This window comes from Oryx dammah, unplaced genomic scaffold (genome assembly GCF_014754425.2).
Source record: "Oryx dammah isolate SB20612 unplaced genomic scaffold, SCBI_Odam_1.1 HiC_scaffold_22, whole genome shotgun sequence".
NCBI lineage: Eukaryota > Metazoa > Chordata > Mammalia > Artiodactyla > Bovidae > Oryx > Oryx dammah.
Genome location: NW_024070206.1, coordinates 18,562,945 through 18,590,021, shown reverse-complemented (window position 1 = coordinate 18,590,021; position 27,077 = coordinate 18,562,945). Strand labels below are relative to the sequence as shown.

Genomic DNA, 27,077 nt, shown 5'->3' with positions numbered 1-27,077 from the left:
TCTGGGAGTGATGCAGGAAGTTGCAGGTGCTCTGACTGCTGTGATTGTTGTGGCTAATAACAGGTTCCTGCTAGCCCAAGCCCTGCCAAACCCAAGAGCCTGCATGACCCTTCCCAGTCGGGTCCCCTCCCAGGGTCTGGATTCAGGGCAGCTGCAGGCTCCGTCTTGGTGTTCTGAGCTCAAGTGTACTTAGCCAACAAGCACTGAATTTAGAAATGTGAAGATTTCATTTCCAATTTGATGATATGCTGTCTGCTCTGTTATAAATCATGGAAATTTTCAGACCTTGCCTTGCCCACAGCTAGGAATCTGCCCAGTTGCTGTGCAATTCAAAGTTCTGCATGAGATGTTTTAGTGCCACCTACAGGTCGCTGTCTCTGGAGGTGCTGTGGACAGGTGGTGTACCCCACAGCCCACCCAGTGGGGTGGGGGACCTGAAGTTCAGTAAATGAATGCAGAGCTAAACAAGCTAAAAGGAAAAAGTATTGTACAATTTATGAAAGTACAAAAACAGGTGAAACTAATTGTATCAGGGTGTGGCAGAGAAACAGAACCCATAGTATATTCGTTAAATCCCTTAAAACAAATCCCTTTCATATAAAATAATAATATAGAATAATTTATATAGCATAAGTCCCTATGTAAATGCACAGAGAATGCCAATATATATTTATATATGGTTTATATTTAAAGCGATTTATTTTGAGGAATCAGCTCATGTGACTGTGAGTGCTGGCAAGCTGAGGTTTGTAGGACCAGCTGTAGGGCTGAAGACTCAGGAAGGATTTCTGTGCTACAGTCTTGAGGCAGACTTCCCTCTTCTGTGGGAAACCTCCGTCTTTGCTCTTGAGGCTTTAAATGGAATGGATGAGACCAATCCAATGCCCTGCATCTGCCTGCTGCTGCTGCTGCTGCTGCTAAGTCACTTCAGTCGTGTCCGACTCTGTGCGACCCCATAGACGGCAGCCCACTAGGCTCCCCCGTCCCTGGGATTCTCTAGGCAAGAACACTGGAGTGGGTTGCCATTTCCTTCTCCAATGCATGAAAGTGAAAAGTCAAAGTGAAGTCGCTCAGTCGTGTCTGACTCTTAGCGACCCCATGGACTGCAGCCTACCAGGCTCCTCCATCCATGGGATTTTCCAGGCAAGAGTACTGGAGTGGGGTGCCATTGCCTTCTCCACTGCATCTGCCTAGCACAATACAACTGTCCTGTGCATAGTTCTCCCTTAGATCCAATCACTACAGTGTCATGAATGGGTGAATGTGGTAGCTCATAGAAGAGAAAAGCAATTGAGACCCTGTGGACTAAATTATGGCACAGGACTGAAGAGTGACACACGCCTAAGATAGGTCAGTGACAGTGTGGTGCTGGCCTTGCCAGATGAAAGCCAACTGTTCCTGGGGGTCTTTACTGACAGGGGAGGAAGAGAATGGCATCTGTCAGATCAACAACCTGCAAAGCTGGTGCCGGAGATGTGTAAGTTCTCAAGCATTGAAGCCACATCAGACATCAGTGAAACATCCGAGAGCTCTCCCTGCACACAGAGTAAGGCCATGTGAGGACATAGCAAGAAGGTGGATGTCTGCCAGTCAGGAATAGCACTCTCACCTTGAAATGAAGTCTTTTGCCACCTCAATCCATGACTTCCAGACTCCAGGCCTGTGAGAGAACACATTTCTGTTGTTTAAGCCACCCAGTCTGCGGTATCTTACTGTGGTACCGAAGCAGACCAGGACAACTGTGAAAGTGCATTGCTAGCCAAGCCTATTAAAGCAAACTGTTTCAGGTGGAGATCTTAATTAGCAAGTATTGAGGGAAATGCATCTGTCGGACTCAACTGCTGTGAACCAGCTCCCATGGGATGAGTTAATCAGCTTGAGCAATGAAATGACATCTGTAATAGCAAGGGCAGTTGCAGTGAATGCCTGCATAAGTATACAATAACGCACCATTATTCTCCAAGACTCATCTGCCTTCTGCACAGGCCAGAGGTAAGCAGCACTGGGATGTGGTGGGTGCCACCAGCCCTGCACCCTTCAAGCCGTTATTGGTAGCACTAAGCTCTGCAGTAGTGTTTCTGGCTCCCTACTCTTCTCAGCAGGGGCAGCTCTAGTGGCATCCACTTGACCTTTCCTAGCATATAGCCCTCCTTCCACAGGTCAGGGAACCAACTCAAGGATTCTGTCTGTTGCCCAACCACATTCCAGAACCAGGGAAATAACCACAGGGTGGCTCTGAGGACCCACTGCGAGACACACCTGAGCCAGAAAATCTCTGGTCAGCTGACCTCCTCAAGGCCTGCTCTGACTGTGGATCACAGTGATGTTTTGGGTCTCCTGAAATCAGGGTCAGTTTGGAGCTGCGTGTTCAGAATTCTTTAAAAGTCTAATTATTTCCTTTTCCCCAAAGCATAATTACCGTGGTAAAAGGCCCCAGGTCCCCTGAGGGAAGGCTGGAAGATTCAGTGTGTATTTTTGGCAGCACAGTAGGGTCTTTCCTCAAGGTGATCTGGCTTCCTCTTTATTCAAGGGTTTTTGGGTCTGTAAACTGGGTCAAGTGTGACGTTGATTGTAAGGCTGTCACTCTGCTTTTATGTCACTCTGCTTTTATGAGTTTTGTGAGTATGTTCTCTGGCAACGAGTGTCTTTGACCTTAGAGCAGTTACAGTAGTTCTCAGTTATCATACCGGCAACTCACGGATTTGGGGGTTTGCCCTCGACGTACCGGGCTACAGTCCACACTGTCACATGTATGTGTCTTCTTAAAGTACCAATAAAATCTTACCATTTTTAGTGGGAGGGGAAAGGCAAGTGAAGGCGTTTCCAGTAAGGCCAAGCCATTTCTGCAGATCCTGGGGGAACGGGGACTGCCGGGGCCACGCCCCCGCCACACCACACACCCTGGACACACGCTCCTTACGCACCGTTAATCTCTGCGCCCACTCCCGGGGCTCTGCCCGACTCCCGGGGCCCGGCCCGTCTCCCGGGGACACACGCCCCAGCGCGATGAGACTGACTCAGGGCCGAGGCTTGCAGATGATAGTCTTAACCTTCACATTCCCCTAATCTCCACACTTCGACGGAGAGCTCCTTAAGTCCCCTTAGGGCACAGACGGGCTTTCCTTGTGGCTCAGCGGGTAAAGAATCCGCCCACAATGCGCGGAGTCCTGGGTTCGATCCCTGGATTGGGAAGATCCCCTGAAAGAGAAAGGATACCCACTCCAGTATTCTGGCCTGGAGAATTCCATGGACTGTATAGTGGATGGGGTCGCAAAGAGTCGGACACGACTGAGCGACTTTTACTTCACGGCACAGACTGCGCCGCAGCCAGGCGACAGAGTAACTACGGCAGCCCCTGCCGCACGGTGTTTGACTGGAAGCCGGGCCTTGACTGGTATGGCGAACCGGGGGCGGAGCCTTGCGGGGTGTGACAGGCAGGGGGTGGGGCCCCGCGGGGTATGACGGGCCAGGGGGCGGGGCGGGCGCAGCCCGGGACGTGCGAGCAGCACGCGGGAAGCACCGCCGTGCGCGCCCCGGCGCCGGGTCCGGGTGGGCTGCGGTCCGCGCGCCGCCGCGCCGCCGTGTCGGAGGCGGGAGGGGTCCGGCGCAGCCATGTTCGTGGCGCGCAGTATCGCGGCGGACCACAAGGATCTCATCCATGATGTGTCTTTTGACTTCCACGGGCGGCGGATGGCCACCTGCTCCAGCGACCAGAGCGTCAAGGTGCGGGCCGAGCCTGGAAGCGGGCGGGACCTTGCGCAGCCCGCTGTCCGAGCGAGGGGCGCGTGGAGAGGGGAGTGCTCCCGACTTGAGGCGCCTTGCCGGGCACGAGGCCCGGCGGCTTGGCAGGCGGGCGCCCTCCTCCCGGGTATTGTGGGGTCACTGCCGCCCGGGCCGCCTCTCTGCGGTTGTCTGCGTGCGTGCGTGCGTCACGGCGGCGGGCGCGCTCCCGCTGCGGGGGAAGCAGGGCGCGCCGGTCGGCCAGGCTTGCCCTGGGCTCCAGGCTGGGTCCGGAGCACCTTGAGGGAGAGGGATGTCTCGCTGGGCGGTGGTCGGCGGGACCTAGGCCCGCTCCGCGGGCGCCCGTCGGATTGGGCTCCCTCCGTCCATGTACTCACAACTGGGCCGCGGCTGCGCGGCCCTCGCTGACGGGTCTGTGACGAGGCCCGGGTTTTCTCTCCGCCCGCCGCGGCCGCGTGACCGTCGCGATAATTGGCGTCCGTTAACCGAGTAGGTTTCCTTATCCGCTTAGAGCTGTGTTCTGGAGGATTGTCCCGTGTGCGGAGTGTTTGTCGGGGTGTTGCAGTGAAAAAGCTTTGTTAATCCCGCTCTTTATGTTTTTTGGACGTTTTCCTTAGGCTCATTCCAGTAAAGAAATTAATGAGTATTTTAAAAGCTCTTGAGAGTACTTGGTAGATTGTCTTTTTGAAGGTTGTACTCTTTTACAGCTGCCGGTGAAGAGTATCGGTGTCATAGTTGTCCGTGTCGGGCATTATCATTGCAGTTTTTTCTTTAGTGTTTTCGTTATTGCAGTGAACTACAGGTAACAAAATTTACCACCTTAACCGTTTTTATTAAGTATGTATCTTTGCATCGGTCACCGCTATCCTCAGTTTGCACGGTCCGCATTAAGCATGACTCACCGATCCCTGAAGCGTCCACCCCTGGTCCCCGCCCTTGTACTTTCTGTCTCTGAATTTGGCTACTCCAGCGGCCTCATACAAGTGGGATCATACAGGATTTGTCTTTTTTGTGACTGGCTGATTTCACTTAGCTTAATGTTTTGAAGTTCATACGTGTTGTAGCATTTGTCATAATTTCCTTCCCGAGAAAAGGAAGCGTTTAAATAATCTAAAAACTTTTAAAGAGGCTGAGTATATGTATCTGCATATATCACATTTTACATATCACTCATCTGTTGGTGGAGTTTGGGTCCTTCTACATTTTAGTTGTGAACAGAGCTGCTGTGAATGTGGGTGAACAAGTATAGCTTTGAGACCCTGCTTTCAACTCTTTTGGGTGCAGACCCAGAAGTGGAATTGCTGAATCTACACGGCAATTCTATTTTTATTTGAAAAAATTTTAATAATTTTTATATATGTGTTGCTGTTCTTGGGCTTTCTCTAGTTGAGGAGAGCTGGGGCTACTCTTCGTTGCGGTGCTCGAGGCTTCTCATTAGCGGCGCTTCTTGTGGAGGATGGGCTCTCGGTCACGCAGGCTTCAGTAGTTGTGGGTCATCAGCTCTAGAAAGTGGACTTGGCGTTGGCAGGCAAATTCTATCCACCGGGGAAGTCCTGTTTGAAGTTTTATGAGGAGCCACAATACTGTTTTATCATTACATTTTAAAAAATTGATTTATTTGGGGGACATATTACATTAAAAAAAACTGGTTAAAATGTCATGTTATTGTAATGTCTGTTTTTTGTTGGTATGAAGGTTCAGTGTTTTGTCTTTGACTGTTATATATACAGTTGAGTCTCGTTATTTGCAAGTTTTGTATTTGTGAATTTGCTTATTCTATAAAGTTTATTTGTAACCCCCAAAGCAACGCTCATGGTTATTTGTTGACATGACCAGGTGGCAGAAAAATTGGAGTTGTCCAGGTTGTGTTCCCAGCTGAGGTTGGACAGGGGACACTCTGCCTTTCATTTAGGCTTTCATAGTGTAAACAAGCGTCCTTCTGAGTGTGTGTTTGGTGCCACATTTTTCACATTTTCATTCTTTTTGTTGGTGAATTTCACTGGCTGAAGTGGTTCTCAAGTGTAGTGCTGCATAATGTCCCACAGCAAAAAGGCTGTGAGTGCCTTCCGGAAAAAGTATGTGTTAGGGGAGCTTCATTCAGACCTGAGTTACAGTGTTGGTGTGATTTCGGTTCAGTCACTCAGTTGCTTCCGACTCTGTGACCCCATGGACTGCAGCATGCCAGGCTTCCCTGTCCTTCACCAACTCCTGGGGCTTGCTCAAACTCATATGTCCATTGAGTCAGTGATGCCATCCAACCGTTTCGTCCCCTGTCCTCCCCTTTTCCTGCCTTCAGTCTTTTCCCAGCATCAGGGTCTTTTCCAGTGTTCAGTGTTGGTGAGTCGATATTGTATACAAAATAAGGTGTTTGCAAACATGCACAGGTAAAACAAGGTTATTGATTGGTTGATAAATACATTGTGACCAGAGACTCCTGTGAATTGTACCTGTTTCCCCTGCGGGGGAGTGGTCAGTATTGGCCCAGTGACTTTCTAGGGCAGCAGCACCATAAGTGCCTGACTTGAGTGGCACTGTTATCATCTCCATTAACTATTGGAGCGAAGGTTCCTGGATTGACATGTCCTCAGTCCTCAGTAAATATTTGGTTGAATGAATGAATGTTTACTTACTGATTTTATCTTTTGTGAATTTGTTTCCCTCCTTTGTCCTCACTGATTCAATTAATTTTAGGAATTCTTGGTTCAAAATATCTTTTTTCTTACAGGTCTGGGATAAAAGTGAAAGTGGGGAATGGCATTGCACTGCTAGCTGGAAGGTTAGTATTTATTTTTATGGTGATTTTAAAAAATTGAAACATTTACTCTTGGGTAGCATTAGTGACTTTGTTCAGTTTTGAGAATTATAAAATTTATACCTTTTACTTTTTTTCACTATTAAAGTAGCAAATGTGCTTCAGAAAATTTGAAAGTAGCATTTTTAACCTAATTGTTTTTAGCATCTCAGTATGTCTTTCTTACCTCTTTCCTTTACATATTTTTTTAATAGTTGTGATGTTTTGTACATAGCTTTATTTTTTGCTTTAAAAAATAGCCTTACCCAGGTAGAGTTTTACGTATCTTGAGAATCGTCAGTTTTAAATGTACAGTTCAATGAGTGTTAGTAAGTTTACACAGTTGGCAGCTCTACCACAATCTAGTTTTAGAACACTTACCATCAACAATGAAATTTTCCTTGTGGCAGCTTGGGAGTTAATTTTTCCCTTCTTATGCCCCAGGTAACCACTGAACTGTTTTCTGTTTATAAAGTTTTACTTTCTCTAGTGTTCTTGTGTGGAGAATCCCGGGGATGGGGGGAGCCTGGTGGGCTGCCGTCTATGGGGTCGCACAGAGTCAGACACGACTGAAGCGACTTAGCAGCAGCAGACATTTCATATAAATGGAATTCTACAGTATGTAGTTACTTGTTTCTACTTGCTTTCTTTAGCTTGTTTTTGAGGTTCATCCATGTTGTGGTATGTATCAGTTGTTTGATCCTTTGTAAAGCTGAGTAGTAGTCCATTGTATAGATAAAGCCACATTTTACTTACTCATTGACTATTTGATGGACATTTGTTTGTTTTTAGTTTTTGATGATTATGAATGCTATTATGAACATGCCATACAAGTCTTTGTGTGGACATTTTTGATTCTTTTAGATGTCTAGGAGTAGAATTGCTGGACTGTGTAAGGTAAGGGAATTACAGAAAGCGAGGTTCAGAAAAAGAACGAGACTGGCACTTTATAGGAACAGATCACCTTTAATGAGGCAAGAAGGGGCAGCAGTCAGATTAGTGAACTGCTGCACTTACTCAAGAAAAGAGTAAGTATGTATAGGTGTGTATGTGGAAAGTTACTGTTTTAAGGGGGCCTGTTCTTCTCCAAGGTTGGTCAAGACTAGTTACCTTTTAAACGGCTTGGGCAAGGAAGTTTGGAGATTGGCCAGAGGCTGGACCAGCTGGGAGCTGGGTGTAATCAACCTTAATGTCCATTTTTTTCTTCGGGTGAGAGAGTTCTTTGCTTTGCATAGAATGGTGGGGAGGATCTGGAGGGGAGTTTTTAACTCCAGGCTATTTTGAGCCAGGTAACTTTCCTTCAGACTGTGTATAGTTTTAACTTTTTTGAAAACTGCCAGACCATTTTCCAAAGTGCCTAAACCATTGTATGTTCCCAACAGCAACGTATGAGGGTTCCAGTCTGTCGTTTTGATTATATTAGTAGCCATCTTCAGTTCAGTCCAGTTCGGTTCAGTCGTGTCCGACTCTTTGCGACCCCATGAATCAACAGCATGCCAGGCCTCCCTATCCATCACCATCTCCTGGAGTTCACTCAGACTCATGTCTATCGAGTCCGTGATGCCATCCAGCCATCTCATCTTTGGTTGTCCCCTTCTCCTCCTGCCCCCAATCCCTCCCAGCATCAGAGTCTTTTCCAATGAGTCAACTCTTCGCATGAGGTGGCCAAACTACTGGAGCTTCAGCTTTAGCATCATTCCTTCCAAAGAAATCCCAGGGTTGATCTCCTTCAGAATGGACTGGTTGGATCTCCTTGCAGTCCAAGGGACTCTCAAGAGTCTTCTCCAACACCACAGTTAGAAAGCATCAATTCTTCAGCGCTCAGCCTTCTTCACAGTCCAACTCTCACATCCATACATGACCACAGGAAAAACCATAGCCTTGACTAGACGGACCTTAGTCGGCAAAGTAATGTCTCTGCTTTTGAATATACTATCTAGGTTGGTCATAACTTTTTTCCCAAGGAGTAAGCGTCTTTTAATTTCATGACTGCAGTCACCATCTGCAGTGATTTTAGTGGGTGGAAAGTGTGTCTCATTGGATCTTGGTTTGTATGCCTTTAATAACTAACCCGGTGTTGATAGCATTTTCATGTGTGTGCTTGTCACTTACTTACCATCTATGATGAACTGTTTATTGAAATCTTTTGTCCTCCCCTCCCATTTTTTAAATTGTGGTGAGAGTCAACATAAAGTTCACCATTTCAAGTAAACAAATAAATGTAAATGCATTTATTGCATTCACAATATGGTACAATTGCTTCCTGTATCTAGTTCTAAAACTTATTTTTATCACTTCAAAAGGAGATTCGTATTTTTGCTTTATAATTAACAGGTTTCATTAGTACTTTGGTATGTTTTAAAACAAATGCAGCAACAAAACAAATATGACAACAGATATACCCTATTTTGCTTACTAATTGATATTTGTTTGCTTTTTATTATGATGAATCCTTTGTGCAGTCCTTGTTCTTTAGTTAGATCATGCTTTACCTGGAAGCTAACATTTAGCAGAATCTCACTGTGCTAGTGCATCTTTGACTTAATAGGCTATATAAATTAGAAAAGTGAAATAAAAAGATTAGACAGAACAGAGGATAAAAATAAGGGTGCAAGGACTTCCCTGGTGGTCCAGTGGTTAAGACTCTGGTTCTACTGCAGGGGGCACAGTTTCAATCCCTGGTCAGGGAATGAAAATCCCACATGCCAGAGGCCAAAAAAAGATGCAGAGTTTACCACTGGATGATGACATTGTTACCATGTAGAAATTATTGAATTATGAAAGTGTTCTGAGATTGAGTGTACAAAAAGTATTAGATACACAGAAGCCTAAAACAGATTTTTTGGGCATCATGGGTGGACTGGTGCTTGTGGTCATACAGTATTTTTATTGGAAAGCACAGACAATTCTATTGATGTGAAATGCTTTAAGACTTTTCTGCCTTTTTTTTCTTGGTCAACATAAAGAGTTGAATAATAGTAATTTGATATTTTTTATATATAAGGATAGTGCTATTGAGCTTTAAATTATTCCCTCACAATTTGGAGATGTGGGCTTCCCTGCATTTGTCCTCTCATTGCCTCTTTTCCTAGCCAGACATCAGAATCATTTTAAGCATTTTGTTGCTATGGTTTCTTATAGTGTCAGGCTTTTGAAGCATATAATTTTGATTAATTTTACTTATTAGGTGGATGTTCCCTTTAGAAGCTATTTGCAAGTGAAAAAAATAATGGACTGATAGAATCTCTGTTTAAAAGCTTTGTTAGGTTAAACTCTGAACCAGATCTCTGTTAGTAGCACTGGAAAAGGTCAACTTTATCCAGAAGGGTTTTTTAAAAATTCATAAAATGTTAGAAGAACTTGACTCCAGAAGAGCTGTAATCCTAAAGATGAAGCATCTTCTAAAAGTTAAAAGTTCTAGAATTTAGCTTGTTTTATTTTGGCCATGCTGCATGGCATGCAGGGTCTTAGTTTCCAACCAGAGATTGAACCCGTGCCCCTCTGGTAGAAGTGTGGCGTTCTAACTTTTGGACCACCAGGAAATTCCCTAGAAGTTAAATTTTTAAATGTTAAATTGAGTAGCTTTTTCTGTTTGTTGGGCTAAAAATATCTGTATTCTATTTCTTCAAGTGACATATGTGTGAAAAATGAGTAAACTCCTCTTTTTCCATTTTTTTCTTTTTTTGATTCCTCAGACACATAGTGGATCTGTGTGGCGTGTGACATGGGCCCATCCTGAGTTTGGACAGGTTTTGGCTTCCTGTTCTTTTGACCGAACAGCTGCTGTCTGGGAAGAAATAGTAGGAGAATCAAATGATAAACTGCGCGGACAGAGCCACTGGGTGAGACATTTGTTAGCAATGGGTGGGCGGGTGGAAGCCAGAGCACCTGGAGAGCAGTGATCTTTCTAAGGACACTTTGGGGAAGTGAGACTTTCAGTCCCACCCCTCTGACCTACAGGGAGGGGAGAGGGCTGCGGATTGACGGATCACCAGTAGCCAGTGAGTTAGTCATTCATGCCTATGTAATGAGGCCTCCATCAGAACCCTAAAAGACGGGGTTTGGAGGCTCCTGGGCTGGTGGAGATCTGGGGACCTGGCGCTGGCAGGAGCATGGGGGCTCTGCACCTGTCCCTGACCGTACCCCGTGGGTCTCTTCCATGTGACTGTTCCTGAGTTACAGCAAGCAGTGAGAAGCACAGGTAACACCCGGGTTTTGGACTGGTACCTGAAGAATGATGGTCTTGTGGGACTGAACTCTGCACTCCAGAATCTGATGCTATCTACAGGTAGTTAGTGTCAAAACTGAGTTGAATTCTCCTTGGACACCCTTCTGGTGTCAGAATTGTCTGTGGGTGTGAGGATTAGCCCCCAACCTCGCTCTCCAGGATTGAAATTGTTACCAGAACCCTTTTACTTCTTTAGGGAAATGCCGAATCAAGTCCTTTGTCCATTTTTTGTTGTTGAGTTGTAGGCGGGAATTCTTTATGTACTTTATTTCCTTAACGGATATGTGATTTCCAAATCTTCTTTCTCATTCTGTTAAGTTGTCTCTCCAGTCTCTTGATATAGTGTTCAAGGGTTGTGTGCAAGGATTTCATGAACTGTAGTTTAGTTTTTCTTTTGTTTCCTTGTGTTTCTTGTATCATAAGTCATTGCCAAATCCATTGTCATGGAGACTCTGGCCAGAATTTTCTTTTAAGAGTTTTATAGTTCAGTGCTTATGTTTAGGCCTTTGACTCATAGAGTTAGTGTTTGTATGTGACATGAGGCAGGTATCTATCGTAATTCTTTTGCACTTCAGTGTCCAGTTCTCTGAGCACCTTTCATTGAGAAGATTGTCTTTTCCCTATAGAATGGTCTTTCGCATCCGATTGTCTTTTCCCTATAGAATGGTCTTTGGCATCCTTGTCAAAAATCAAGTGACCGTATTTGGAGACTGGTGGCAATATGAAGGATTTTTTTCTTCAAACTTAATGATTTGTATTTAGTGTTTCAGCATTTGTGTTATATTAATTATTTATATTATAATCCTGTAATTGCTACCACTCCTAAACCCAACTTATAGGAGTTGGGTCCCAAAACTATAGACAGTAAGCTGTTGATTTCTAAATTTTGTTGACAGTTTCAGTCAAAAGTCAGCTCATGTAGAAGTTGGGCAGTAGCTGGTTGGTATCTGCCATGCTGGGGTTCCCTAATTTCCAGCAACACCAGCTTCCTACCATTCTCTTGGTCTCTGCTGCATGCCTTATTTAAAAGTGGATACTCTTGGGCTGAGCAGGGTTAACCAGCACTTAGACTTGACAGGAGAAGTTGTACTCCCTCCTTTTTACTGTCTAAGGATCTTAAGGCTGTTTGCAGCCTGCTTTGCATGACAAAACTGCCCGTTTGAAAATTCTAACATTTTTTGCTTTTCTCCTATCTGCCTAAGCGCTTCCCAGGTGGCGCTAGTAGTAAAGAACCCACCTGCCAATGCAGGAGACGTGAGAGACTTGGGTTCAATGCAAATTTGGGAAGATCACTTGGAAGAGGACATGGCAAACCCACTCCAGTATTCTTGCCTAGAGAATCCCATGGACAGAGGAGCCTGGAGGGCTACAGTTCATAAGATCGCAAAGAGTCAGACACAACTGATTTAGCACACACAGGCTGCTTAAGAAGAAAGAATTTATCTTAATTTAATAAAGTTAGGGTTCACAAGGTCATCTTTCTTCTGCATTAAAGGAGCAGCTGATTATAGGTCACTGATTGTGAGCTTGTGTACATGGTGTTTTGCCAGGTCCTTTGGAAGAAATAGAGGCCTCCCCAGTTTTTGAGTGTCTTTTCAAGGTGGTACAGTTTTCTGAGGAAGTGGCAACGGATCTCTGTGATTCAGAGCCTGTGCTGTTTCACCCTGACATCCTTTCTTTTTGTGTGTAATTTACATTTTTTTTTTTTCAGGTCAAGAGGACAACGCTGGTGGACAGCAGAACGTCCGTTACCGATGTGAAATTTGCTCCTAAGCATATGGGTCTCATGTTAGCAACATGTTCAGCAGATGGGATAGTTAGAATCTACGAGGCTCCAGACGTCATGAATCTCAGCCAGTGGTCTCTGCAGCATGAGATCTCATGCAAACTCAGCTGTAGTTGTATTTCTTGGAACCCTTCAAGGTAGGTGATATAAGCCTAGTAATCATTACACTTAGCATCAGATACTTTATTTTTTTGAATATGCTTTTCTTAAGTGGTCTTGTTTATCTGTTTTTAAAAATATATATTATGTAGAATAATAATTCTCTTTTCTCCACCCTGTCATGTCTCTTAGCCCTCTGTTTCTACTCCATATAAGAAGCTAGCCACTGTAAACATTCTGGTGCACTTTCTGAACTTTTCCCATGCATATACAAGTAAATATTTTCTGCCTTTGTAAACACACACATATATATACACAAACACACCCAGGTATATGCTATCATGTTCAAGTGGACCCAAAACAGACGTGTATGGACCTAACATTTTCCTTTTTTTTGCAGTTTGCTTCTTACACTTACAAATACATTTTGTAAGCTTGTGGGCTTACAAAATACATTGTGGGCTTTTAAAAAAATTTTCTAGTTAAAAATTTTTTTTGATCGTGTCGGATCTTGGTTGCAGCACGAGAGATCTTTTCGTTGCAGTGCGGGGGCTTCTCTCTAGTTGTGACATGTGGGCTCCAGAGGACAGGGGCTCTGTAGTTGAGGTGTGTGGGCTCAGTACTTGTGGTGCCCAGGCTTAGCTGCCACTTGGCATGTGAGATCTTTGTTTCCCGACTGGGGATCAAACCCACGTCACCTGCTTTTGATGGTAGATTCTTAACCACTTGACCAGCAAGGAGGTCCCCTCATCGTGGGTGTTTTCCTGTGTCTTAGTGCATCTAGTCCTATCTTACTCCTTTCCTTGATGCAGAGTGTGATTCTAAGACTAACTGTTTTATATTTTAAGTGGTTTCCTTATGCCTCTGGTTCTTGCCATGTTATCTTTAAACAGAATTTATACTCACTCTGTGAAAGATGACTTTAGCAAATTAAGAAAGCTTTCTACTTGTGAAGATGTGACAACATATTTTATTTGTTGTTCTTCAGTTGTATGTAATTGTCATAATTCAAATACTTCTCCACTTAGTGATTTATCAATTTTCAGACTGTATGTTGACTCACATCTCTTTTAAAAAAAGTGGAAATTAGCTCTTTTTTGCTTCTATCACACATTTATGCGCTCATTTCCTAATGTTTTGTTACACTGCTTGTATAGCGACAAGATTCATAGTATTTGTCTTTATGTTTTGTAAACCTGTAGTACACATAAAAGTACTTTTATCTTTTGATTATAAGTTGATTCAAATTCTAAATAGCAACTGAATTTGTAAGACTAGATAGTATTCATTCTAGACACAAATTAATCTGTTTTCGTAGCTGTAGTTCACAGAATAATGTGACATTGGCTTGACAGGTGCTCTTTTCTCGTTATTGATTCCTTTACTTCGGGTTATATTTAGGTGTCAAAGTTTTCATATCATGAGTTGTCTCTGGATTTTTTGTTTTCCTTTGGTCACGCAGCTCTTAAAGTAACTTATTTTTTTCCTCCATAGGGGTTGATGGCAAACTATAGATTCTAGAACACCTGAAAATGTCTTAGTTTTACTCCATGCTTAATTGTAGTTTGGCTAGCTCTAGAACTTTGGCTAAGTTCAAAGTAGAAGAATTTCAGAGATTTTTAAATTTTAGATTTTTAAAAGATTCTTGAATCTTCTAAATTTTAGTTGGTGGGAAGTGTGTGGTCAGTTTGATACTGGATCTTTTGTAGGGAGCCTATTCTTTCTGGAAAGTTTTAGGATTTTATCTTACTACTACTTTGAGATTCAAGTATATTCTGTGAGTTTGTGGTTTGTCCATTTTGACAGTATAATGACTTGATTGCACAAAGTTCTGAATTTTAATATGGCCACATTTAAGTCTTTCTTATATGTTGTTGTGCCTTTTTTTTTTTTTTTTTTGAGAAATTCTTCCCCACCTTGATGTTATCAAGTGTATTCTGAAAGGTTTTTGGTTTTGCCTTCCCTTCTGGCTCAGCTGGTAAAGAATCTGCCTGGGTTCGAGCCCTAGGTTGGAAATATCCCTGGAGAAGGGAAAGGCTACCCACTCAAAGTATTCTGGCCTGGAGAATTCCATGAACTGTATAGTCCATGGGGGTCGCAAAGAGTCGGACACAACTGAGCCACTTTTACTGTCACTCTTAGGTCATTAAACCTCTAGGAATTGCTTTGTATCGTTTTAAGATAGTGGAATTCTAAAATTTAACCAGGATGTTTCCAGGTATTTTTTCTTTATTAGAAAAGATTTCAAATATAGTAATAATACAATAGACCCTCATATATCCATCACCTTGCTACAATAATACAGAGCCACTCTTGTTTTTGTTTGTGAGTGCCCATGACTTATTACAATTGGTTGGTTAGTTGATTGATTTGCTATTTATCTGTTTATTGATTAGAGGTTGTAGTTCTAGAATTTCCTCTTTAGTGGTAGTGGTTGAGGTCTTTTTCCCTTAGCTTTTTTGCTGTCTTATGTCCTTCTGCTTCCTGAAATTCCTCCAGATTTCTTGATTTCTGATGGAATATTCTGATTTCTGCACTCTCACAGTGTATTCTTTCTTCTTTTCATGGAGGTATAGAAAGAAGTTGCAGGTGATCAGTCTCCCGTATTCAGAGAGTTGGATGGTTTTGCTCACTGTTTAGTTATGAGCCATATTTGGAAGATGGTTTAAGTGTGTTCTTTGTTTTTCTAAATATACAAATGAGGTAATCCTCAATTCAGGTTGTTATCTGGATGTTTTATAATTTATTTTTTAGAATACTTAACAAACGATTTATATTTTCAGTGATTTTAGAATATATTATCATAACCCTCAGATATTTAACAACGTGAAAGAATAATCTGTGGAACACTGAAAGAAGAAATCTTGTGAGATACAGAAACTACTGTAATTTACACTCCTTCATATAGCCAGGAATTATAGTATATAACTTATAATTTTATTTTGTCACTATAGCACTTTACGGTTTACTTGGTGTTTTTCTTATATTACGTGACTTGATCTCGTTATCAGAAGCTTTAGTAATAAAGACCTAAATTTTTACTTTTTTTAAAATTACATTTTGTTTTCAGCTTTATGAGATTGGCAGATCATAACATCAAGACTAAACAGTCTTTAAACATCAAGGTTAAACAGTACCTGTATGTCACTTTCATAGAGGTGTTACTTAATCTGAATGTGGGAGGCAAGGGAAATCAGTATCTAGATAATTAGACATAGAAATGGAAAAAAAAATTAACCTAGAGTTCACCTCAGAGTTCGTTCTTTTATTGCTTATCTTTTGCCTTTTTAAAAATGTAGTTGGCTACAAATGAATGTGAAGACTTAAAGAATGATAGGCATGCCTTCCTAAGGATGGTCTTTTCTACTTTCCTCCTCCATTGGGATGGGATTCTTTTTGTGCAAAGCATGTAAAAAATTTTTTTTGCCATGGATTTGGTCACCATAAAGTTACTTTTCATGTAATAGTTAATGACCAGATTTTTTAGAAAAAAAATTCTAAGATTTCTTAGGTGTTTTTTTTTTTCTTAAATCAGTTGAATGCTTGAAGCCTTTTCTTTGGGGAAAAGACTACTTTCTATCTCAGCCATAAGAAAATGTGGTAGAAATATGGTGAAAGGCTGGTGTTCTTGGTTTCCAGATGAGACCTCTGGGGTACCCTTCCTGGGATTGCGGCACTGTGCATAGCGGGGGTCTAGTCCACAGCTGACTGGTGGGTTGCACAGCTGCTGGATGAGGTTTTAATTGTCTGAACTAAATGTGTGTTGATGTTATAATTGAGAAAACCCATTTTTCTCTTCCATTCCAGCTCTCGTGCTCATGCTCCCATGATTGCTGTAGGAAGTGATGACAGTAGTCCAAATGCAATGGCCAAGGTTCAGATTTTCGAATATAATGAAAACACCAGGTCAGTACTGCTTTGGTTTAGTTACTGTTCTGAATTGCAGTTAATTTTTTAAAATGTTATTTCTTTATTCATTAATTCAGTTATGCATTATTTGTCATATTTACTGATTTCCTATGATATGCTAAGTTTTCTGTTCTGGTAATAACTAAATTGAGTGATGTAGCTGCTGTTGCTGCTGCTAAGTCACTTCAGTTGTGTCCGAATCTGTGTGACCCCATAGATGGCAACCCACCAGGGTCCTCTGTCCCTGGGATTCTCCAGGCAAGAATACTGGAGTGGGTTGCCATTTCTTTCTCCAGTGCAGGAAAGTGAAAAGTGAAAAGTCACTCAGTCGTGTCCTATTCTTAGCGACCCCATGGACTGTAGCCTACCAGGCTCCTCCGCCCATGGGATTTTCCAGGCCAGAGTACTGGAATGGGTTGCCATTTCCTTCTCCAGAGTGATGTAGAGGAAAAGGTAAAATTGGTCTCCCACTATGTACCATCATGCAGGGAAAACAAAAAAATGCAAAATGGTGATGAATTTTATAAACTGGAAGATTCATTCAAGAAAAGACTGTAGAATGAGTAGAAGTTGGCCAGACAGAGAGAGTGCAACTTTCCAGGTGGAGAAAGTGAGCCAGTGTAATCTCACTGTGGTTGGAACATAATGGGTTAAAGGGAGACTATGTGGTGGGAAACCCGTAGGGCTTATGTCTTCAAGACCTCCTGCTTAGCGTCCTGTCTTTATTTTAAGGGTATTCTGAAGCTGTTAAAAGACTTCCAAATTGGAGGGTAACAGGATCAGATGGTCTTTTAACTCTTCCTGAGATGTGGAAATAGACTTTGGTATAGCTTCCCTTTTTTTAGAGATTTTTTTTCCTTAATTTTATTTATCTATTTATTGTTTTTGGTTGTGCTGGGTCTTTGTTGCTGCTCAAGCTTTTCTCTAGTTGCAACAAGTGGGGACTACTGTCTAGTTGCAGTAGGTGGACTTCTCATTGCAGTAGCTTTTCTCTTTTTGCAAAGTCCTGAGCTGTAGGGTAAGCAGGCTTCAGTAGTTGCGGCTTTCAGGCTCTGGAGCACAGGCTCAGTAGTTGTAACGCATGGGCCTCAGTTGTTCCGTGGCATGGGAGACTTTTCCTGGATCAGAGGTTGAACCCCTGTATCCTGCACTGGCATGCGGATTCTTTAAGACTTAGCCACCAGGGTAGCTCTGGTATAGCTTCCTTTATCATCACTTAAAAATATTCAGTTCTTGCTGTTATTAACGCAACTTTTTTCTTTACACTCAAATCTTGGGAAATTCAGGTACCCTTTTTCTTAAAAAAGATATTAATAGCTAACAAAGCAAGATCTCATTCTAATTTTTCGTTAACTCTGTTTGAAGTTAAACTTAAGAAAATTGAAGGAAGAAACCTGGGAGGTTATATTACTTTCCTAGGGCTGCTAAAACAAATTACTACAAACTGGTAGCTTAAATCAGAAGTTTATTCTCATGCTTCTGGAGGCTGGAAATCTGAGATCAAGGTATTGTCAAGGCTTGCTGCCTTCATACTCTTTCCTTGTCTCTTCCAGCTTTTGGAGGCTCCAGGAGTTCCTTGGCTGAGCAGCATAACTACAGTCTCTGCCTGGTCTTCACATGGCTTCTCCTCTAATGTCTGTTCTCTGTCACCCTGAGATCCTTAATTATATCTGCAAAAGCCCCTTTCCTTAGGTCACAGTCTCAGTTCCTAGAGGTTGGTGCTGGGACGTACTGTACACAGCAGAGGTGAACACTACTACATATGAGCAAGATGGAATAATGGATATACCTAAACATATGGCTTTGTAAAATTTTCATTTATGATAATTTTAAGGTAAATTGTTTATTCATTAGGAAATATGCAAAAGCTGAAACTCTCCTGACTGTCACAGACCCTGTCCATGATATCGCCTTTGCTCCAAACTTGGGACGATCTTTCCACATTCTTGCCATAGCAACCAAAGACGTGAGAATTTTTACATTAAAGCCTGTGAGGTGAGTTTTTGAAACAGCTAATTTGAAAATTCTCTTACCTTTTGCTTATTTTCATTTGTGGAGGAAAGTATATAGGCAAGAATGATCTGAATAATAGATTCTTATGAACATTTTATCTATAAATATATGACTTTAGGGAATGGGGAATTGAGTAAAGAGAGAGAGATGTTTTCTTAGTTGTGTTTTATTTAGGCAGATACTAAAAATGAATTAGATCCTCTGAATATAATTGGATGCTATACATGTTTGAAGGAATGAGAAGTGGCAGTCTACTTAGGGAAGATTAGTGCTGAGACATTCTTGTGAATAACCTATTTAGCTTTAATTTTGGAATTCTGAACCTCAGTTCTTTTTCTTTTTTTTCCCCTCTTTCTTCTCTTTTCTTATTCTTCCTACTACTTTTCTTTTTAAAAAGTAATCATTTTCATCTCTCTTATTCTTCAGCGTTTTGTGGGGAATAAAATCCTCTTTAGTTGCTGAGTATCTTTTATGCAGTAGGATCATGCCAGGTACTGGGCTGTCAAATGAAAGTGACTTGGCCCAACTCTCAGTAAGATGTTACAGAGGTTGGGGGTGGATATGGATATGACCTTCTGGTGGCATGTATGAGACCATTGTTATTATTTAGGACAATGAGAGTGTATGAGTGTATGTGTGTGTCCATACTCAGAATTCCTTAGGAATTTTTTTTTTTTTTTTAACAGGAAAGAACTTACTTCCTCTGGTGGGCCAACAAAATTTGAAATCCATATCGTGGCTCAGTTTGATAATCATAATTCTCAGGTCTGGCGAGTGAGTTGGAATATAACAGGAACAGTGCTGGCATCTTCAGGAGACGATGGCTGTGTGAGGTTGTGGAAAGGTAATAGTTCAGTGGAAGAATTGTTGCTGTATGTTGCTACTTTAGAATTTTCCCTTAGAAATGTAAACTCGGAAATACGTCTGTGGTTACTTTTAAATTAATGTCTCATATTGTTTTGAATCTCTATCATTTTACCTAGTTCATAGCAGTGATGACTAATTGAATTACATTTCCGTGTGGAATAAAGTAGAGCTAATTGTGACAGAATATACACTACCTCCAGAGATACCATTTGCTATGGGTGTAACTTGTATGAGTTCTCTACAGACTCAGGATAGAGTCACCTCTTGATTGAACAACTGCTTTAGCCAATTAGCCCTTAGAAGAAATTTAGGGTCTTCCTCACTTCTCTACAGCTCCCAAAAGTTAGAGAATCTTGAGGCCACTGATTCTAAAAGTTTTACAAATGCCAAGCAGAGAGAAGGCGCTGTGGACATTCGACACTGTGGGTGTTGTGGTCTGCTTTTCTCCATGGATGTTTATCCACTGGGCAGGGGTGCCATGGTCTGTGCTCCACTCTAGTTGGCAGCATCCCTTTCTGAGGATGTGATTACAGCCCAGTTCATTTCCCCTGAGAAGTGGCCGTTCCTAAAATGCAGTTTGACTGAGTCTCCTGGGGTCAGCTTTGGGAGTTTGACTGAGTCTCCTGGGGTCAGCTTTTGGCTGTGGTAGTACCAGCCAGGCCTCAGGGCCTCTGCTGCCCTGTCTACTTCTGGACTTTAGTCAGGACAGCCCCACTCCACCCAGCAGGTTCCCTACTTGGATTTCCTGGGCTCAGTGTCTTTAGTGACCAGCTTTGCATCCAAACCATTAGGCCAAGCTGGATAAGCCACTCAGACCCCAGAGGTTCTGTTACCTACATCCAGGGGGACATTAGATACCCACGTGACTTACACCTGCTTAACAGAGGATGTGACTCTGTTACCCACACATCATACCTGAAATTCATTGTAATGAAGACAGAATTTATTTTGATATTAATGTGATAATGTGGTAGCTTCCATCTGTCAATATGTATCTTGTAAGGAAAGGAGTGGTGAAAGTTTTGTTTTTTAAATTAGTAATTCTTTAAAAAACTTCAAAAAATAATTGTTAAAATTGAGATATATGTGTTTCATATCTCTGCCGTTAATCCTAAGAGATACATAGCCTGTAGATCTCTCTTATTTCTTTAATTGTAGATTTGTGTACTGGAACATAGTTGTTAGTAATGTTGATGTGTTGACCACTTTCCTTCCAGCTAACTATATGGACAACTGGAAGTGTACTGGCATTCTGAAAGGTAATGGGAGCCCTGTCAATGGGAGTTCTCAGCAGGGAAACTCAAATCCGTCCGTAGGTTCAAATATCCCAAGTCTTCAGAATTCACTAAATGGATCTTCTGCTGGCAGGTAGGCTGTTTTGTGAGAAAACTAGCAATTATGTTTTAAATCATTCAGGTAGCCATACTAAAGGTGTGTTATTTTGTGGGTTTTTAGATTGAATCAAGAAATTCGCACATAATTGTGACACTAGAAGAGAAAGCACTTTAGTATCTCTGTATTTGGTTTATTACTTGGTCATAATATTTACAGGTAGGTTATGATATTGTGATACTTAGTGGTCTACCAGAGACGTGTATAACTGGGAAGTAGTGAGATGAAGAGGAAGTGTGGGACAGCGCTGGGGCTTGTAATCCAGAGGAGTCAGTGTCGTTAGTGATGGGAGGGTAGCCTTTGAGTCAGGTTAAACTAAAATTGTATATAAAACACATGAACTAAGGCTTTGTAGAAGAGTGAATTGAGTGTTTTTGTGTGTGTGTGTTTTTAAAACTTTCATGGAGATTATAAGAGGAAATGGTAAATTGAATTGATTTTTAGAATTTTTAGTATATTTTAGATTCGCAAAGCATGTTTGATGTCATTAGAGTCATCCTTTGTTTTCATATTCAAATTTCAAATATGAATTTGTAAGGTAAAATTATTTTAACATGCCTTTGTGAATAATTTGGAATACTATTAAGGAAAATTTAAAGCACAGCCTTAACAAACTATACTGTAATGGTTCTTTTGTCAATTTAAGAGAATTGTATTTTAAATTTACTATTTTTATATTGTTATTTTTTATACAGAAGTCCTGCTTTTTGATTTTTAAGTATTTGTATAAAAACAACTTCAGGTACCATACGAGATATAAGAATATAAAGATTATTTCATGAAGCAGAGAATAACTAGTGTTAGTTCTTTAAAAAAAAAAAAATCTAGTGTTTGGTTGCTGCCTGTACTGCATATTTTCTTTTGTAAAGAGCTTTGAAGTTTTGATCTGTGTTCTTATTGTGCCAATAACCATGTGTGTTAGATCTGTGATGCATTTTCCCTTCTCCATTTGTATTATGTCCTTTAACAGAAAGCACAGCTGAGTACCAGCTAACTGGAGTAACTTTGCTGTTTTGCTGCTTGTTGCATGCACACAGGAATGGAAAGCGAGCTCCTTTTCCCCTTCCCCAGCGCCGTTTGACCTCTCCCAAGATACACCAGCAGCCTGCTTACTACTAAACGCAATCCAAAAGGCCTTTAAAAATACAGTGTATATCATTTTTTTTGTACTAGCCAGTTTATTGACACTTACTTAAAATTTTTGAAATATAAATGGAGAGGCTTTTTGTTGAGACACTGTCACCAAAACAATTTTTTGAAATGTTTCTGAAACTCACGGGTTTTAAAATTAAAAGATTGTTACCATCCTCAGTAGTTGGGAGGAGGGAAAATATCACTATTCCATCTGGAGAATGTATATAGACTTCTGTCTTTTATTTTCTAAAACAGTAGGCTAAAATGAATTTTTATAATTTCAATTTGAGGATTGAATAAGTATTTTTCATAAAGATTGTTTTGAGTGCTAATTTGTTTACTTTTTGTAGAATTGGTTTATACATGATACTATTCAGTATAACTGTTATTTCTTTGAAATGTTTAAACTATTATTAGTGAAAGAGTGAGAGAAATAGTAGTGACAGTAACTTGACTGTACAGTTTGTAGCCAGACAACATTTGGTATTGCTTCATTTATATTTTGGTAGTAAAATGAAAACATCATTGTAAGTTTTCAGTTTATATTCACTAAAGAGGTAAACATTTCTAATTTCTAATACGTGCTTGTATATCTTTATGGTGTGATTTCATGGCTTAAAGTTTCCTTCAAGTCAAAATTTGGAAACACATAAGAAGCAGATATATAAGCATACTATAAGAAGCAGATAAAGCTTTGCTAAAATTGTGCATGCATGTTAAACCTCCAGGTTCCATGTCCCAGGATTTTCTTAATTTTGTTGGCTGCTTCATTTAGTTCATATCCTCTGATGACAGAGCTATAAATCTTTTTTTGAGAAAATGCTAAAGTATTACGGGTAAGTTATAAAATAGTAGGCTAACAGTAGGACATATTTTTGAGCCCTTTTATTTATCAACATTTTGTACTAATCAAAGGTTTTTGCAGAAAAACATCTAAGTGTATTCAAAGACTGTGTTTCTTGGAAAGTATGTTGCAGTAGCTGGCCATACCATGTGAGCGTCTCCCTGAATTGGTCCCGAGAGTCATGTGTGCACTAAAACTGCTGTTGCTACAGGGGAAGTGTTGCTTAAAGAAAAGCTTATGTGATATGTAAATTTCAGGATAGCATCAGTATGTTTCTGAGAGATTAGAAAATGTTTTAAATTATAAAATTAATGTCTTCTTTTGTAACATTCATACTGAAGATTTTTTTTTAACATTTTAAGTTAAACAGATTCTATTTCTTTTTTCAAGTTTCTATACTTGCTTAAGCAAGCCTAATTTGAGTAAGGGTCTTGATTTTGCTGTTATGTTCTGTTAGTTTTGGCATGAATATACTAAAGCTTTTTTTTCTAGCATGTGTTTTCCCCTCTTTGGTTCTCTTTGTATTTACTACTTTTCTCTTTTTCTTCTGTTTTTTTTTTTTCTCTGTTGTTTTTGTTTTGTTTTGGTGTTTTGTTCCTGTCTTCATTGTTTCAGGTATTTCTTTCCCCCTCTGGATTCCCCACGGGCTGGATCGAGATGGTCCAGTTATGCCCAGCTCCTTCCTCCTCCTCCTCCTCCTCTGGTAGAGCACTCTTGCGATGCTGACACTGCCAGTCTCCAGTATCCTCACCCTCGCAGACGATCTCTCTCTCGGCCTCTTAATCCCTTACCTGAGAATGAAGGGGTTTAAAAAACACTGATTTAACACTTAAAGGCCTTATTCAAGTGCTTGTAAATGCTTTCATTCCTGGCTTTTTGTTTTTCTTTCAGAAGATTTTTCTAATTTAGGGTGTGTCTTGCATGTATTAAAACCAGAACATGGTGTTTGGAACCTAAATGTGTTTGTGGTTTTGCATCAAAGGAATATTTGTTTCATTGGTTGATAACCTTTGATGAAATGATGAGACGTGTACACACATTAACTGTGAGTTACACACAAATGGTTGACTTCAGAGTGCCTGTTCTGTACATTTTATTTTGAACTGTTATGGTGTTAAGTTTCTTATGGTTTGTCATACTGGTTAATGTGAAAGCATATCATAAAGTTCACCTTGCCTTTGAGACATACGGAGAACTGTTTTTGATTTTTCAGGCTAATGTTGCAACTGACTAGTTTGTAAAATAAATCATTCCTGTGTATAAAGCAGCAAAACATAATAAAGACTGTTTGGTCTTTTTTTTCTCTTAAAGAAAACTGCCTTTCACTACTTGGAATTACTGTTTAAAGCTTTTGTAATTATTCTCCAAGTAGATTATTTAATAAAATATATTTTTAAATATATGAACTGTTGCCTTATAAAAATAGAATGGATTCTATTTGATGGTTTGTAAAGCTTATATCTCCTAAAATATCACATTGCTAAAAAAAATCCAAACAATCAGAAACTGAGGGATGATCATGGCATTAATTAAGAAGTTAGAAAGTTAGTATGTAACTAACATCTAGATCCAACAGATGTCTAAACTATTTGAACAGCATTTCATGTGCCTGTCAGCTAATCACACATTGATGGTAGAGTTGTTATAAATGTATAACTTAAAATCTAATTTTCTAGGACATTTTCCTATCAATAGACACTCTCCACTTAAACCCTAAGAGCTTTTTCACATGCAAGGATAAATAAGGTCCATTATGCTTTAAGGTGAGGTCTTCCTTCTGTTAAAGGACTTATTTTAAACTAATCAACTTATTTAGTTTCAAAGCAAGAGGTCTCACTTTAAGTCTGGATCTAACTCAGAATTAAGAATTCAAGTTAGATTTCAATCATTATAGAGGTACCTGGGGTGAAAAGTTAAAGTGTTAGTTGCTCAGTCATGTCCAACTCTTTGCGACCCATGGACTGGGCCTCCCAGGCTCCTCTATCCAAGTGATTCTCCAGGCATGAATGCTGGAGTGGGTTGCCGTTCCCTTCTCCAGGGGATCTTCCTGACCCTGGGACTGAACCCAGGTTTCCTGCATTGAAGGTGGATTCTTTATCATCTGAGCCACCAGGGAAGCAGTCTGGGGTAATATAGGGAATATCAGGCATCTTCTGTGTGCAAGAACTGTGCCAACACTTTGGGTATGTAAAAAAAGAGGTAGTCTGTACACATTCATTCTAGTGGGAGAAGGTATTTACAGAATTTACAAACAGTAATAAAGATTTAGCTTCACAGTAAAGGTTGAATGGTAGAGTAGGCGTTAAAGAAAGGGATTTTTATGAGTCAGCAGGATTTGGAATGGATGTAGAATTTTGACAGGTTGGAATACTTAAAGTGGAGGAGGGCGGAGTCCAGGGCGATGGCCCAAATAGAAGAGGCAAGAGGATTAAGTGTTAATCCACTGAAAGAATAAGGTTTGTTTGGGGAGCTAGTGGGAGATGAATCTGCACACATACCTTGTGTTCACACTGTAGAAGGTGCTGGATCTTGGTGTTGAGGTGTTAGCACTCAGAGCAGTTGGTAAAGGGTGTGTGAGACATCCACCTTTCTCAACTGAATCCCTGCTGTGGGGCTGCTTCAAGCTCTACCTGGAATTACAGCTTTGAAATTCACTGGGTGGGGGGTCTACTCTTCCCTTTCAGCTGGTCAGATAACAGCTAATGTTGCCTGAGTGCTTTCCACCTGCCAGTGCTCTTCTGGATGCAAGTTCAGTGACTTGATCCTCACAGCAGTCCTCTGAGGCAAGTGCCCTGATGATCCCCATTTTACAGATGAGGCCACCTGCAGGCTGCACAGCTAGGAAGTGAGAGCATTGAGATTTAGGCAGTTTGGCATCAGTCTAGGCTCTTTTCCTGTACATAGTTCTTTGTTATGGTCAGGTTGCTCGGTTGCATGGGAGAGAGCTCTGGTCACTTGATCTTCATGATGGAAGGACAGTGAGTTGGGTCTGAGGGATTCAGGGTGGGTGAGTCTGTCACATGGACACAGACCAGCAGTTAACTGCTAGTGAGTGGTGTAGACAAAGGGTTGCTTTTTACTCTCAGGTAGCATCTTTTCAGCTCTTAGAACTAAGTCTTTATTTTTCCAAGATTGAGAAACTCTTGAGATTTTTCTCCATTTAAACTTTGTTCATTGTGGACACAGGTAGAATTAGGGGTAGTTGAATGCCAAGGATAGAAGGTTTCAAGGAGAGATGGCAAGAGAACTGTGGAGACATCACTGAATTTTACAGGCCAGTCCTGATTAAAGTGTGCAAGTAGTGTTCAGGGCCAAGCCAGAAAACGTGGGATGAGTGACAAGGTGTGCAAAGAGGCAATTAAGTGTAGGAGAGACAGTGGTCTTTGTGTGATAAACAGAATCAAGGAAGGGTGGGTGTTTTATTCTCTGCACACGGAGCGTTTCCAAAGGTAGAGACAAAAAAGTGAAAAGGGCATCCATGGAGGATCACTGAGCAGTACTTTAGAGGAGGTAGAAGGTCAAGTTGTAAGCGGATGTCTTTTTTCCCACCAGGCTAAAATTAGGAGTAGAGCCTGTTAAAGTCCCAAGTGTGCCGTGCCTGTCAGCATTCAACAACCGTTGAATGGATGAAGTTAAGGAGTTAAATTTGTTAGAGGAACTGTAAGCAATAAATTCTGGGATAAAGGAAAGTGAAAGGAGTGGTTTCTGTAAAATAGTAGGGCCTTATGCTGAGCAGGCTTTGGTGATGGGATTTGTGACCTAAGGAGAACGGAGACGGAGGAAAGTAATTAGGGACCGACCGTCTCATCTTGTCCCTCTCCACCCGGGACCAACCTTACTGCCCCACACAGGCGACTCAGTGTAGCGCGCCCCCACGATAAGACTTCTAACAGGAGCGCTCTAGGTGTAAACGTGCGGCAGGTGACCACACAATTCAGTGTCTGCTCCCGTAGGGGCAATGCCAACACTTCCGACCGAACTCGGGGTGTGTCAGTTGTCCTATCCATTCGAAGTAGGTCTCCGCGCACAGTGCGGGTGCTCTGGCGACAGGTAAGGCAGGCGCCGCGCCCCTGGGCCGGGCGCGGCTTCCCGCTTCAAATCCGGACGCTCGCCCTCGCCGAATCAGCGGGCTCGCCTCTTCGCGCCACCCAATCCAAAGCCGGCTCGGAGTCCCCGCCCCTCGGCCCGTGCCGCGAACCGACGTAAATCGGAGGGTCTTGCGGTACGGCCGGCAACCGTGAGGGGACGTGCGCACGCGCGCTGTCGGAACCAC

At 41.6% G+C, this 27,077-nt stretch overlaps 1 protein-coding gene across 2 annotated transcripts; it reads left to right on the top strand.

Moving 5' to 3' along the window:
- Nucleotides 1-3,492: 3,492 nt before the first annotated feature.
- On the top strand, nt 3,493-24,206 carry SEH1L (SEH1 like nucleoporin). Of its 2 annotated transcripts, none has more exons than XM_040264590.1 (9): nt 3,493-3,723; nt 6,467-6,517; nt 10,228-10,374; nt 12,472-12,683; nt 16,453-16,551; nt 18,409-18,549; nt 19,254-19,411; nt 20,652-20,802; nt 21,797-24,206. In XM_040264590.1, the coding sequence occupies exons 1-9, from the start codon at nt 3,613-3,615 to the stop codon at nt 21,807-21,809; spliced, it is 1,083 nt and encodes a 360-aa protein (XP_040120524.1). In that variant the 5' UTR covers nt 3,493-3,612; the 3' UTR covers nt 21,810-24,206. The 2 variants fall into 2 exon arrangements, with proteins under 2 accessions (XP_040120524.1, XP_040120523.1); XM_040264589.1 differs by having other exon boundaries at nt 3,498-3,723; nt 23,420-24,206.
- The last annotated feature ends 2,871 nt before the right edge of the window (nt 24,207-27,077 follow it).

Coding starts and splice junctions, on each gene's coding strand:
- SEH1L (XM_040264589.1), top strand. CDS start 3,613: ATGTTCGTGGCGCGCAGTATCGCGGCGGACCACAAGGATCTCATCCAT. Junction 6,518..10,227: donor ATTGCACTGCTAGCTGGAAG/GTTAGTATTTAT, acceptor TTGATTCCTCAG/ACACATAGTGGATCTGTGTG. Junction 12,684..16,452: donor ATTTCTTGGAACCCTTCAAG/GTAGGTGATATA, acceptor CTTCCATTCCAG/CTCTCGTGCTCATGCTCCCA.